Genomic DNA, 15,438 nt, shown 5'->3' with positions numbered 1-15,438 from the left:
AAGCCACTGTTTGCTTTTCTGATATCCCTCAGTGCTTCTTTAGCACAATGCTTAGCACCCAGGAAGCCCTCAGGAAAGTGGATATTTGATTGACTGATTGGTATCTGGAACTCAGTAGATATTTCATAAATTCTAGTTGATTTTTCATTATACTCATCCCATTATGTTTCCCCTACCAACAGAGCCATTTTGGGGGAATGCTCAATGGTGATTCAAAGACTGTTGGAAGGTATTAACATTCTAGACAAGGAACCATAAAATTGCATTTCTTGTTCAATGTGTTAAAGAAAAAAATTAGTATCTCTCTTTTTGAACCCTTTTTGAACGTCTTGATGATAAAAGTTATGGCTGTTGTCCTGGAAAATCACAAGTTTTCATTGGTTGGGACCAAAATGTGCGGTTTGTGTACTTTGTGCCAAAGGGACCAAATTCAAGAAAGAACCTGGAGTTATTGTGGTGCAGGATGGTGCTTCCATTTAGAACCAAAGCTAAACCATCAGTGATCATTTCGAGGAAGGTTGCTTACACTTTTCCCACTCGCAGCCCTTTTTCACCCAGGAAATGTTTACGTGATTCCGTCTCGAATGGGAGCGAAGGTGTTTCCGGCACTGTTCGAGCACACGTACATGCTGAGTGTTCAGGATCAAGGCTGTAGTGGAATTGCAAGATGCGAGCCCAGAAACACTCGGGTGCATTATGTGTTTGATTTGGGATTAATCTTTGTTGCATTTAGAAATCTTTTACTACGGCCAGATTTTCCGTGACCCTTATGGGATGGAGACCAAATTTAAGAAGTTTTGATTTAGAGAAAGATTAATAATGAGAAGACATTTTAGCAAGAGGATACAGGGAGATGCACCTGAGGCGGATGGAGCGCTGGTTTTGGGGGTCAGGAAGAAGGCTGGAATTGGAGACCTCCCTTAGATACTGTCTAGTGTGTGACAACGGGGTAAGCCATTTGACTCTCCTCTGTCACATGGGGGTGAGGATAATAAGAGCTACCTCTCAAGGTTGCAAAATGTTTTTGAGACTTAAAAGCACTAGCTGAATGTTCACTCCTAGGGGCAGGATGAGCTTGAGACTGGAGCAGAGCGAAATGGGATTTTGCTTTTGTTTGCTTTTCATTTTCAAAAAGGACCAAGAGTGTCTGGACTCATGTGTGAGTTGGATTTAAGGCGAGGCAGAGTTGGGCAAAGTTGTCAGCCTCCCCCTCTCTTTCAGGTCATCAAAGTCCAGTCAATGGATGTGAAATATGGATGAAGGTCAAGGCCTCTGCTATTCATTCAAGAGCGGGCTTAGGGCCATTAATTCTGCGGGAGTGAGCCTGATATTTAGATTATCGTGATGATGAAACTCCTGGTGTTCCCAAATGGAATTCTGAGTTCTCTCAGCTACCCTTTACACACAAACTCACGCATATTCACACCCACATTCACACACATGCACACGATATACATCATATATATTCAGTCATATATATACACACATTCACACTCACAACATAATACACACTCATCCACACATGTGTACATACACACATATAGTCACATAATAAGTCACACACTAACACACAGCATTAATAAAAATTACATACATGTACGCACACATGTGCTCATACAATAAGTCACATAGATTCACACTCAGACATTCACACTCACACAACAGACACACTCATACACACAGACTCACATGTACACAATATGCACATATCCACACTCACATACAAAATACATACAAACCTGCATACCCTGACACATGCAGACATGCACGAACATACAAGGACATATACACACACACATTATGCATGTACACACCTACTCATCTCTGAAGGACTCCCACCTTTGTTAGTTTTCTTTCTCCAGAAAGTCTAAATTGGCCCATTTGCAACGTCGGCACCCTCCCCCCATTCCTGGTTCTGCCCAGGAGCCGACCAAAACAAAGCCAATCGCCATTTTAGGAACCTTTTCTTCAGGGACCTGAAGCCAGACTCCAGGCCCCTCAGAATTTTCCCTTTTCTGGGTTAAAAGTCACCATTAAGAATCCAGTAAGAACTCCAAACCCCTCACCACTGTGATCACCTCTCTCCAGAAGCTCTCCACGGCGGGCCCTCTCCCGGCCCCCAGTGAGGCTCCATCATAATAAGTAAGGCCTCTCGGCCTTGAGTTCCCTGCGTCTGATCCCAGGCGCCCGGACGCCTTTCTGACTGGGCATTCGGAAATGTTTATCCCAAGAAAGTGCATAAAGAGAATGTACTTCAGTTTGAGGCGACTCTGCGCTGTTAGTGCTGTCTGCTGGTGCCCCGGGAGAGCAGCTTGGGAATAAAGGTAAGGGGAGGCCAGAAAGTCCCTCCTGCAGTCACTTCCCCCTGGCAAATCTGTGGCAAACAGGGTTTAGTTGTGTGTAAGGGGGCAGTGCGGTAAAGAAGCTTGGGATTTGGGAGCTGTTCAGCCATTGGGCCCCGGGAAGAGAAATCAGGAACCATCATCGTCAACGGTTCCCTAGGACATGGCGGGGGAAGCCTCTGGAATGGGACTAACCTGGGTCCCGGGAAGCCTGTTCTCCCACTAATCCATCTCTTATGCCAGGTCAGGCAGCGCTGATCTCTCCCAGCCTCGTCCAAGTAGAACTGATGGCTTTGGATGGATCGCGTTTCCTGAGTAATTCCGCTTTAATTGGGAAAAATAAGAGCCATATGGCAGAGCGCCGTGTGCTGGGAGGGGGCACCTCTGCGGCTCCTGCCCTGTCTGACGTTTCCCTCGGCCCCACCTCCGCGGGGGGCCCCTAAGCCAGGGCCCCCATTCCACTAGCCCCGCTCGGCTCGTCTGTTTGCCCTCAGGATCCTTGGGTGAGCCTGAGTCGGTGCTGGAAGTTCTGTCCAAACATCCGAACCCAAGGACACCCAGTCAGGAGGACCTTTACTCTGCTCTCGCTTCTGACACATCCTTGTCTGGATGTGCCCCTTAACCTTTGTCTGCCTCAGTTCCCTCATCTGTAAAATAGAGATAAGAGCACGACTTCCCAGGACGGCTGTGAGCATCCAGTGAGATCGATGTGTGAAATGCACAGCAAACCTGAAAGCGCCGTGTAAATGGCACAGAAAGTGCTCCCACTGCCAGGCGCCCGCTGCCCCGCCTTCTATAATCTCAGAGCTGAATCACCAGGCCAGGATTCCTCAGGGACCAGAAAAGGTCTTTCAGATTCTTAAACCAGCTCCCAACCTTCAACGGGCACTAGGTGGCGCTACAGGGGATGAAGCACTCCTTCCTCAGCCTGAGTTCCAATCCCATCTCAGGTGTGGCCCGGGCAATTCACTTCATCCTGTTTGCCTCAGTTTCCCCAGTTTTACGTGAGCAAGGGTTCAGACTGTATAAGGGGGTCACAGGTGTTTATCTTCCAGCTCTGAATCTTTGGTTCCATCTAGGATGGAGACCCATGTGCCCGTCTATACACACAGGTGCATACATCAACTGGACCACGGGGGTTTAAGCCGTGGGAGCCCCTACTCCTCCAAGGCAGACCAACGGCTCTTGTCTCCAAAGCTTGCCCAGGGTACCCCGAGCTAAGGGACTTCCGCAAGATCACGGAATCTCGATGAACCCAAGTCTCCCTAGGCCATTCACTCCCATTCTTATCCAGCTGGTTTAAAACAGAAGATGAAGGGGGAAAAAAGACACATTTCTTTCAGTTTCATGTAAAAAGTATTGCTTTGCTAATGTGCTCCTGCGGCTTGCCGTGGGGATCCTTTGTGCTAATAAGGGGTACAGAGTAAATAGTCACAGGTTAAAAAAAATAACAGAGCGCTGCCCTCTCAGTGCCCGGCAGCCCCCGCCCCCCAGAGGGCCGGCTTTGGGAAGGCTGCAAAGCGCCCTAGAAGCAGAAGGATACATCGGGGACGGGGAGGCATATCTGACATAGTTCTCCTCGAGAAGTCGGGGAAGGGGTCATCCCTGTGCCCCCTCCCCGCCCCCCGTGGTCGGGATGGAGGAGTGCCACAACGGTCCTTTTGTTTGGGGGCGCCGGCTGTTCTCGAACTCTTCTATGGCCCGAGGGACCTGCCTTGCTCCGCGTGGGCCCACAAGAGTTCAGCAATTTCCCCGTGGGCCGGTGACGTCAAGGCCATGGACAAGGCCGTGTGGCCAGCCTAGAGGGGGGAAAATGAGAAATTCATTTCTTTCCCTGCTGAAGACTTGGGCCTTGTGCCAGGGAATGGGTGTGGGGGGCTCTGGAGCTTCCAGAGCAAGGAGGTCCAAGATGCTGAGCTGAAGGTGCCCAGAGCACCCCTGAATCAGAGGCACATGGTGCAGTGCGTAGGGCAGTGGGCTCAGGAGCAGGAACACCAGGACCTAGAGCTCTCCTCAGAGGCATATGGGGCAAGCCCAGAACCTCTTGTTATCTCAGTTCTTTCTTCCATATATAATGTATATATCTATATCTATATCTATCGATCCATCCATCCATCTATCTACCCATCTATCTATCCATCCATCTATCTATCTACCTACTCTATCTATCTACCTATTATATCTATCTATCTATCTACTATATCTATATCTATCTATCTATCTATCTATCTATCTATCTATCTATCTATCTGTCTGTCTGTCTGTCTGTCTGTCTGTCTGTCTATCTATCTACCTACCTATCTATCTATCCATCCATCTATCTATCTACCTACTCTATCTATCTACCCATCTATCTATCTACCTATTATATCTATCTATCTATCTACTATATCTATATCTATCTATCTATCTATATCTATCTGTCTATCTATCTACCTACCTACCTATCCATCCATCCATCCATCCATCCATCCATCCATCCATCCATCTATCTATCTACCCATCTATCTATTCATCCATCTATCTATCTATCTATCTATCTATCTATCTATCTATCTATCTATCTATCTATCTATCTATCCATCCATCCATCCATCCATCCATCCATCCATCTATCTATCTATCCATCTGTCTATCTGTCTATCTATCTGTCTGTCTGCCTGTCTGTCTGTCTATCTAACAGGGCAGGGTCACAGGCCCTCAGAGATTCCGTCTCCCTCTAACTCTGTGATCCCCGGCTTCCAGGCCTGCCTTGCCCTCCAGGAACGGGAGGCCACTTCGGGAGGATGTGGCTGCTGCGCTGACTGCCCCTCCCCGGCCCATCCATCCCTTGCCTCTGATGGGGGCCGCGTTCCCGGCATAGGCTTTGATGTGGAGGGGCTGTTTCTGATTACAGGGCTGGCGGGGCTGTTCGTGTGAACACAGCCCCTTTTGTGTGGCTCCGGGGGAGAGCGGCCTAATATTTGGGAAAGGCGCCATTTCTTCCTGGCAGCAGCCCCTCCCCCAACATTCATTTTGCAATGTTCTGGGCCCTCTAATTACTTCCCTGGCAGTTCTGGGGCCAGGCCCAGGTATTTGGGATCTACTGACAAATTGGGGGAGGGGAGGACTGCAGGGGGAGGGATCAGGATGCCGCCGTAGCCCCTGGGAGTTGTGAGCAGAAATTTGGCTTTGTTACTAGCAAGAGGAAAGCCAGATGTTACTCATTAGGATGCTATGCACAGGACAGGGAGGGACCCCAGCTCTAAAAGCTCCTTCCAATTCCTGGCTCACTTTACACTGGGGTGAAAACAACAGGTTTTGTTTGGGAAAAATGCATGTCAAAGGATGCAATGAGCGCACCGTCAGCTGGACGGACTCCCTCCCAGACTTAGCACAGGAAGTCTTTCCTGATTCCCAGGGAGCTGTCCGTCCCCTGGAAGAAAGCCCCCTCCCCCCACCTCTCAGACTGACGAGTTGTGAAGTGCCGAGACCACAGCCGGGGCCCTCTCACCTTGTCGGTCAGCGTGGCGTCACAGCCGGGATGAGCGAGGAGAAGCTTCACCATGTCCGAGTGGCCGTGGCGAGCGGCCACCATGAGGGCCGTCGTCCCGTCGTGGTCCTGAAGGTTGACGTCGGCGCGACAGGTCAGCAGGGCCTTCACCATGTCCCCCCTGTCGTGGCTCACGCCCAGCATCAGTGCCGTCTGACCTCCCTGGAGAGAGTCCCAGGACAACAGTGAGCCACGTTCCCATCCCAGCAGCCTCGTCCGAGGAGACTTCCCTCCCAGTGGATCCCGGCCACCTTGGAGCTGGAAGACTTAGGGGCAGCTCGTGGCCCCCGATGGCGCCCGTCCTCCTTCCAGGGAGGCTCTGATTGTCTGAAACAGTTCGTTCTTTTGGGACGTCAGATTACTCTGGGGCTGCAGAATGGCTGCTGTGAGCCAGCTGGAGCCCGGCATCCAGGAGCAAGCCTGAAAATCAGGCCTATAACATGGTACCCCAGAGAGATAGAGAGAAACGTGGCCAGCCAGACCGAGCCTCCCTGACGGGCATGTCCAATGGCTAACTGACAAACATCACTTCTCGCATCTCCAACTAACCCATCAGCCAATCAGCTTCCTCCCCTCCTTCTTCCAGGTCTGAATAAAGAGAGGGACTTTAGGAGGTAAAAGTAAGGAGAAAGAGCGGCCTAGGGATGAAACACTGGGGACAGCCTCCGCAAAGGCTGGTGATGGCAAATGGCGACTCCGGAAAGGGAACGGCAAGAACGCCGGCTTGCCTGGAACGCAGAATCCGAAAAGCATCATCACGAATGGGAAGGGATCTTCGAGCTCCCTTCCAGTTAGGAAGACACGAGTTCGAGGCCCGCCTCAGACACTTACTAGCTCTAGTAAATTCCTTCATCTACCACATCGGCTTCAGTTTGCTCAGGACCACACACCCAGGGTTTCTGTGGGGTCCGAGTGAGGCAAGCCCATGTAAAGGGCTTTACACACCTTGAAGAGCTGTGTAAGCTCGGGCCGCTATTAGCATCTTTGTTGAACTGTTTTACTTTGTGTTTTCCTGTATTTCCTCTTGTTTTCTCCAAGGGGTGGCTGAGGAAGGGGAGGAAGGAGGCCACATTCAAAAATGAAAGAGTGGATGTTGACTCCCAAGGTTTTCCTCAGCAGAGACCAAGCTTCCCGAGGGCAGCGAACTCTCCGCTTTGGGCCCCTGCAGCAGAGAGCCTGGCCCATAGCAGGGATGTGGGAAATGCTGGCTGTGTACACCAGACGGGAAACTGATGGAGCACCGAGCCCGGGTTTGAACTCAAGGGACGGGGTAAGTCTGCTGCTCACTCCCGGAGGGATCTTGGAAGGTCTCTGGAAAGTGGAATCCCCTTCCTACCACAGCTATGAGATGTAAGCTTCAGTCACTTCCAAAAAGCCGGATCCCCGGAGTCAGAGCTAAAGAAAGCCTTGGGAGTCATTTTACAGAAATTGAAGCCCAAAATGAATCGCCTCATCTGAGGTCCAGCAGGAAGTAAATTAGAGGAAGGATTTTTATTTATTACTTTCTGGGAAGTGATCCCAGGAAGAGCTGGGATTAGAATTCACATCCTCTGACTCGCTCACTGTGGGACTTCCATGTAACACACACACCACCTGGAGAGGCTGATTCGAAGCCTGTTTTCTCCTACCTCCAAAGTACACACACACATGCACGTACACACAAACACACACAGAAATCCCAACCTTGGAAGGGACACGTGATCCAAACCTAAAAGAATCCTTCCTACTACATTCCTGCCAAATGAACATCAAACCCCCGCTTAGCGAGCGAGCCCGCTCCCCTGAGGCCGCCCGCTCCATGTACTCATCAGAAAGTTGTACCCCAAATCCTAGCTACATCTGTCTTGTTACAGTATCCACACTGGTTATAATGTTGCAGTGTCCCCTGGGAAAAAATCTAATCCCTTTTTTACCCAAGAGCCCTTCTGATACTTGATGACAATTATCACGTCCCCCCGAGTCTTTTCTTCTCCGGCCTAATCATTCCCAGTTCCCAAGCCACAGAAGATGAGATGTGACCCCGGTAGCGGCCCAACACTTTCCTGGATTTCAGCCCACATCAGCTGATTCCTAATCTAGTATTTGTCCCCAGAGCAGACAGTGCAGCTCCTGCTCCTACTCTTGAGCTCTAACAGTACTGCCAGTGATATTAGTTTGCATATTTATTCCTTCACTGCCCTTAGAACATTGATAAATTTTCATTATAAGCTGAATCCTCACCTCAACTAATATAAATTAATTATCATTAATTAGTAATATTATTAATAATAAATTTAAAATGAATAATAAATTGGATTAATTGATGTTAATGAATGACTGAAGCTTATTTACATCTTGATAAAAGAAAATCTGTTTTGTTTTTTTTCCCCTGAGGCAATCAGGGTTAAGTGACTTGCCCAGGGTCACACAGCCAGGAAGTGTTGAGTCACATTTGAGCTCAGGTCCTCCTGACTTCAGGGCTGGTGCTCTATCCACTCTACCAGAAAACAGTTTTTAAAATACCACATTTTTCTGCATCAGATAACTTTTCCACTAGAATATCTTTAAAGCCTCTGGTATATTTCTCCAGCAGAATCAATGGCTTTTTCTTTCCTTTGTGCATATTCTATAATTGTTTATCTGTATAGATATGGTTTTCCCCAATAGAATGAAAGACCCTTGAGGGCAGAGATGTTTTCCACTTTTGTTTTTTTCCCCCAACATCTCACAGAGTAAGCCTGAGACTACCTGAGACATCACATGCATCACATTTTCTCCTAATTCCTGTTAGGACCTGGATCCTCTAGAAGTCTCTTGACTTCCAAATTCTATGGGCAGCCACTCTTCCCATTCACAGTGTGTTTGCTCATTAATATGCTTTCCCGGGTTTATGAGCAAATTGTTTTAAAATTAATTTTCTTACCATATTTTTGCTTTGAAATAATTGAGGAAGAAATTAAAGCTATATCTATAGTCATATAAAAATTATCCAAGTCACTTTTGAGTAAAGAAATGCAAATTAAAACAACTCTGAAGTACCATCTCACACCCATCGCATTGGCTAATGTGACAGAAAAGGAAAATGATGAATGGTGAAGAAGATGTGTGGAACACTAATGTGCACTTGGTGGAGTTGTGAACTGATCCCACCCATTCTGGAGAGCAATAGGTAACTATGGCCACAGGGTTTTAAAACTGTGCAATACAGCAACACAATTACTAGGTCTGTATCCCAAAGATATCCTTAAGAATGGAAAAGGGGCCACATGGACAAAAATATTTATAGCAGCTCTTTTTGTGGAGGCAAAGAATTGGAAATTGAGGGGATGCCCATCCATTTGGAAATGGCTGAACAAATTATGGTATATAATTCCAATGGAATGCAATTGAATTATAAGAAATGATAAGCTGGATGCTCCCAGAAAATCCTGGAAAGACTAATTTGAACAGATGCAAAGTTATAGCAACATTGTAAGATGATCGTCTGTAAACGACTTTGCAATTCTCGGCAATACAATGATCCAAGACAACTCTGAAGGATTTATGATGAGAAAAGCTATCCATCCCCAGAGGAAAAAGCTGATGGTGTCTGAGTTTGAACCGAAACATACTTTTTCACTTTCTTTGTTGTTGTTGTTGTTTAGTCATTTAGTCTGTTTTCTTTCACAACATAATTATGGGAATGTTTTGCACCACTACATATGTATAATCTCTATCTGTTGAATTACTTATTTTCTCTGAGGGTGGGATGTGAGGGAGGAAGTGAGAGAATTTGGAATTCAAAGTTTTAAAAACAAATGTTAAAAATTTGGAACTCAAAAGTTTTAAAAACAAATGTTTAAAATTGGGTTTTTGCATATAATTAGGGGGAAATAAAATATTAAATAATTTTAAAAAAGAAATTATGAGCTTATAGAATTCAGAAAAACCCAGAATGACTTCATGAACTGATACTGAGTGAAGTGAGCAGAAACAGGAAAATATTGTAAAATACTAAATAATGTTAAAAAACAAAAAACAAATGATGAGCTTGTAGAATTCAGAAAAACCTGCAATGGCTTACATGAATTGATACTCAGTGAAGTGAGCAGGAAAAGGAGAATATTATAAAATACAAAATAATTTTAAAAAACAAAACAAAAGAAATGTTGAGTTTGCAAGAGTTCAGAAAAACCCGGAATGACTTATGAACTGATACTGAGCGAAGTGAGCAGAAACAGGAGAATATCATACACTGTAACAGCAAGATTACGTGATGATCAATTCTGATAGGCTTAGCTTTTCTCTCAGCAAGACAATTCCAAGAGATTTGTGAGGGTCATTCGCATCCAGAGAAATATGGGATTTGAATACAGATCAAAACATGCTATTTTCACTTTTTTTCTTTCTTGTGTTTTTTTCCTTTTGTTCTGATTCTTCTTTTACAACATAACTAACATGGAAATATCATTAATATGATTGTACATGGAGCACTTACATAGGATTGCTTGCTGCTGTCTGTGGGAGGAGGGAGAGGAAGGCGAGGAGGAAGGAAGGGAGAAAAATGTGAAACTCAAAGTCTTATAAAAGTGAATGTTGAATACTATATAATGACCAATTCTGATGGACGTGGCCTCTCCAACAATGAGATGAACCAAATCAGTTCCAATAGAGCAATAATGAACTGAACCAGCTACACCCAGCCAAAGAACTCTGGGAGATGACTAGGAACCACTATATAGAATTCCCAATCCCTCTGTTTTTGTCCGCCTGCATTTCTGATTTCCTTCACAGGCTAATTGTCCACTATTTCAAAGTCCGATTCTTTTTGTTCAGCAAAACAACTGTTTAGACATGCATACATATATTGTATTTAATTTATACTTTAATATATGTAACATGTATGGGTCAACCTGCCATCTGGGGGAGGGGATGGGGGAAGGACGGGAAAAGTTGGAACAAAAAGTTTTGCAATTGTCAATGCTGAAAAATTACCCATGCATATATCTGGTAAACAGAAAGCTATAATAAAAAAAGAAAGAGAAAACAAACAAATAAAAACTTAAAAAAAAAAAAGTGAATGTTGAAAACTATATTTACATAAAGTTGGAAAAAAATACTATTAAGTGGGCAAAAGAAACAATTGTGTCTTCTTTGGCGGGGGCTCACAAGCTATGGGATTAGAAGTCTAGATGACAGAATATCTTGCACGAGACGCTCATCCCTTGTGGGAGCCAACACGATGAGGATGAGTCGGGGGGAGTCTCCCAAAGGAGCACAGAATGTGCATCTCCTCAAGAAGTTTACATTCTACATGACACACTGCAATGATTAGATAGAATCAATGGGCATTTTATGTCTGGGGCAACACCAGAACTTGGAGATTGGAAAAAAAAGGCATTGGGACCACGGATTTAGAGCTGGAAGAGATTATCTAACCCAACCTCCTGACTTTACAGTTGAGGATGCTATAGCCCAAAAGGGCCTTGGCCACAGCAGGAGTAAAATAGAGGAGCCCGGAGCCAACCCCAAGTCCTTGGTGACAAAATCCAGCTAGCGGGCTATTCCCGGCGCTGGCTGCTCCGTACATAAAGATGTAGCTCTGGGAAGGCGGTCATAGCAACTCAGCACATCCTGCTTTCTCTGGGGGTGTCAGCTGCTGGCTCTAAGAGGGTTCGACCCGGTTCACCACTCAGCCCGTGCCACATTCCACCCGGTCTACACCTGGGACAGCTGCCCGTTCTCTCCCGGGCCCCACCTACCCAAGAGCCCACTTTTTTTCCCTTTAACCCATTTTTTTAATTATTAAAGTTGGTGAGGCAGGTGGAGAGGGAACAAGTCTGGCTGGCCCGACCCCTTGATTTTCTCCAACAGGGATTCCTGAGGGATTAATTAATTACTATTTAGTCTGTCACCTGCCAAGGCTGAAGGCAGAACCCTAGGAAGCATGGGGTGGGGTAATCCTAGCACTACTTGGGGAAGGACCCATGCTGGGAACCCCTGGCCCTGGCAGTGTTAGTGGGGGCTGAGGGTGGCAAGGCAAGGAGAGGGGACCTCAATGTGGACACTCACATCTTTTAGCCATGGGCTCTCAGCTCTCAGAGTTTAAAAAAAATGAGAAAGACAGAGAGAGAGAGAGAGAGAGAGAGAGAGAGAGAGAGAGAGAGAGAGAGAGAGAGAGAGAGACAGAGAGTGAGAGAGAGAGAGAGACAGAGAGACAGAGACAGAGAGAGAGACAGAGAGAGAGAGACAGAGAGAGAGACAGAGAGAGACAGAGACAGAGAGAAAGGGAGAGAGAGAGACAGAGACAGAGACAGAGAGACAGAGACAGAGAGAGAGACAGAGAGAGAGAGACAGAGAGACAGAGAGACAGAGAGAGACAGAGAGACAGAGACAGAGAGAGACAGAGAGAGAGAGACAGAGAGAGACAGAGAGACAGAGAGAGAGACAGAGAGAGAGAGACAGAGACAGAGAGAGAGACAGAGAGAGAGACAGAGAGAGAGACAGAGAGAGAGAGACAGAGACAGAGAGAGAGAGACAGAGAGAGAGACAGAGAGAGAGAGACAGAGACAGAGAGAGAGACAGAGAGAGAGAGAGACAGAGAGCGACAGAGAGAGACAGAGAGAGAGAGAGAAAGAGAGAGACAAACAGAGGTAGGGGGTGTGTGTGTGTGTGTGTGTGTGTGTGTGTGTGTGTGTGTGTGTAATGAGTAATGATGGCAAACTCCAGGTGTTTCGCAAGGTCAGCCAAGGCTGCAAATGCTTCCTCGTGACTGGTACCAGAGGAATGTTCCCAAACTCGGCGCCCAGATGGAGCCTGTCCAGCTTCAGGTTGGGGCACAGATCAGGAACTCACCGACTTCTGCCCCGGCCTGTTTGGGACTCGGAGGGAAGCAAGCTTCACGTTTTGGAAGGGCGCCGCTCGGGAGGCCGGGAGTTGCACGGTTTCCTCTGGCACCGGCTCCGCCGGGAGGGCAGCGAGTCCCGGGCAGGAAGGGGATGAATCCTTGGAATTCACTCCGGGCTCCCACGCGCCTCCTCTTCACGCTCTCTGCATTCCAGTCCAACGGCTACTGACTGTTCCCAGACTCAGCCCGCCATCTCCGGCCTCCGCTCCTTTGCCCGGCTGTTCTCTGCATCTTCCCCTTCAAGGACTAGCACAGGGAGGGATCAGCTCCTCTAGGATTTCCTGGGCAGACCTCACCTGGGGTAATGGGCTCTTTTATGGCGGGTGCCATCATTCAGGAAGGGCCCAGATCAGCCAGAGGAGAGCTACAATGGGGAAGAGCTGCCCTCCCCTCCCCCATCAGAAACTCAAAAAATTTACTTCTCTGTGTTCCTTTCTCCAGGTGAAGAAGCAGGAACTTTTTCTTTTTCTTTCTTTCTTTTTTCTTCTTCTTTTTTTAATCGAGAGATCATATTTACTTTAATGGCCTCAGGGAATAAACCCAGAACAAGGAATGGGGGAGATCTTCGAAGAGGGGGCTCCATGGCTTCAGCATTAGGACCTTCCCAGGTGGGCGGGCTGGCTGCCTCAATGGGGGGCTTCAGACAGGGGTTGACACATGCCACAGTCGGGATCCCGTTCTTTCCAGTTCTAGCATTGTGCAGAGCCTTCCCTGATCTCCACAACTCCTGCACCCCAACTGCCACCTCCCCCTTCATTTTCAAGTTTTCTTACACCACACCGTCTGGTTTTCCTTCATCCCATCATATCCATGAGATTGGAAGCACTTTGAGGGCGGCGACTATCTTCTGCCCATTTTCCCCCTCAATATTACTTTATTTCTCCAATTACACGTAAAGATGGCCTTCAACATTCATTTCTGTAAAAGTTTGAGTTCCAATTTTTTCTCCCTTCCTCCCTCACCACCCTCCTCCCCAAGGCAATGAGTGATCTCAAAGGTTCTAGACATGTACAATCATTTTGAACATATGTCCACATCCGTCACGTTGGGAAAAAGAAGAATTAGAGCAAAAGGGAAAAACCATGAGAAAGAAAAAAACAAGCAAAAAGGTGAAAACCGTCTGCATTCGGTCCGTTTTTTCTCTGTGTGCACGTGGCTTTTTCTAATCTGAGTCTATTGGGACTGTGTAGGATCATCACAGTGCTGAGAAGAGCCAAGTCCATCATCACATAATCCTGTTGTTGTCGTGTATAACGATCTCCTGGTTCTGCTCACTTCCCTCAGCACCAGTTCCCATAAGTCTCTCCGCCCTCTCTGAAATCATTCTCCTGTTCCTTTCTTACAGAACGATAATATTCCATAACATTCATATGCCACAAATTATTCAGCCACTCCCCAACTGATGGGCAGCCACTCAGTTTCCAGTTTCTGGCCACAACGAAAAGAGCCGCCACAAACATTTTTGCACGTGTGGATCCTTTTCCTTCTTTTATGATCTTTTCGGGACACAGGCCCATTAGTGACACTGCTGGGTCAAAGGATAGCTCAGTTTTTTGGCCCTTTCGGTGTAGGTCCAAACTGTTCTCCAGAATGGCTGCATCAGTTCCCAACTCCACCAACAATCTTTTGCCTGTTCTATATGCCTAAAGCTTAGCACAGTGCCTGGCACATAGTAGGCACTTAATAAATGTTTATTTCTCTCTCTATGTCTGCAGAGCATCCTTCCCACCTGCTAATGCCCTGAAAGTGGAAACTTCATTGCTTCTTAATCTTTGTACGCTCAGGGCTGAGGGGAACCCTTTGTACACAATAGGCACTCTATTAATGTGGATGCAAGTACAAGAAACGGGCCCAGAGGGGCCAGGACTACCTGAGCCGCCTGAATGTTCACATTTCCTTGCTGCAGCAGTTTCCCGACCACGTCCATGTCTTCATCTGTCTCTGCAGAGGCCAAGGGGGTGATCATCACCGCCGTGTACCCAGCCTTGTTCTGGCGGTCCACATCACACACACCTACGGGAGAAGGGTCAAAATGTGGCAAAGTTCTTCACAGAGCGGGGCACGGGCGGGCAGCACCTGCGCCCCCCTACCCCTGGGGCTGGGAACCGCCCAAAGGGCAGCCCCCGCCTCTCCTGAAGCCCTCGGCCCTCTGGCTCCTAGCTACCATTCCAAGACAGTTGTATATCACTCTTCACACTCCCCCTATTCCAGGCAAACCAGCCTCACAGGACTCCTCAATTCCCTCCCTGCTCCTTCTCCTCCCAGAATGCCTCGGCTTCTTCAAAGTTCAGCTCAGGGGCTCAGCACGGTCCGTGTCACCTAGGAGGTATTTACTAAATGCTTGCTGACCGACTGATTGATCCTTGGAGCATTCTTAGTCAAAACCACTTTCTCCACTCCAACAGAGCCCTATCCTAAAGGAGACCCAGTGGGTCCAACAGAGACTCGGACTGTAGGGCTCACAGGCTGGGAAAAGCCCTTGGGAAAAGCGGAGACAGAAGGTGACCCAAGCCCTGTATTCTTAGATGCCATAACCTCTCTGCATTTCTCTGCCCAGCGCTCAGCACAGTCCTTGGCACACCGTAAACACTTTAATAAATCGCTTCATTTATTCGTTCATTCTCCTCACTCTGACTGTAAAACTGGGAGGTGATTAATTCCAGGCTGGGATAGGAAGTTGGTAAGTGAACTGGCCCTCC

At 47.4% G+C, this 15,438-nt stretch overlaps 1 protein-coding gene across 4 annotated transcripts in view; it reads right to left on the bottom strand.

Moving 5' to 3' along the window:
* Positions 1 to 3,656: 3,656 nt before the first annotated feature.
* KANK4 (KN motif and ankyrin repeat domains 4) overlaps positions 3,657 to 15,438 on the bottom strand; it is a 110,257-nt gene continuing 98,475 nt past the window's right edge. For all 4 annotated transcript variants that reach the window (XM_074265774.1, XM_074265777.1, XM_074265776.1 and 1 more), the window contains 3 exons: positions 14,610 to 14,752; positions 5,836 to 6,036; positions 3,657 to 4,141 (listed from right to left, as the gene is read on the bottom strand). In XM_074265774.1, coding sequence (XP_074121875.1) covers positions 4,037 to 4,141; positions 5,836 to 6,036; positions 14,610 to 14,752 — 449 coding nt within the window. In that variant the 3' untranslated portion in view covers positions 3,657 to 4,036. The remainder of the gene's footprint in view (positions 4,142 to 5,835; positions 6,037 to 14,609; positions 14,753 to 15,438) is intronic.

Source organism: Sminthopsis crassicaudata, chromosome 4 (genome assembly GCF_048593235.1).
Source record: "Sminthopsis crassicaudata isolate SCR6 chromosome 4, ASM4859323v1, whole genome shotgun sequence".
Lineage (NCBI taxonomy): Eukaryota > Metazoa > Chordata > Mammalia > Dasyuromorphia > Dasyuridae > Sminthopsis > Sminthopsis crassicaudata.
This window is presented reverse-complemented; position numbering and strand designations above follow the sequence as displayed.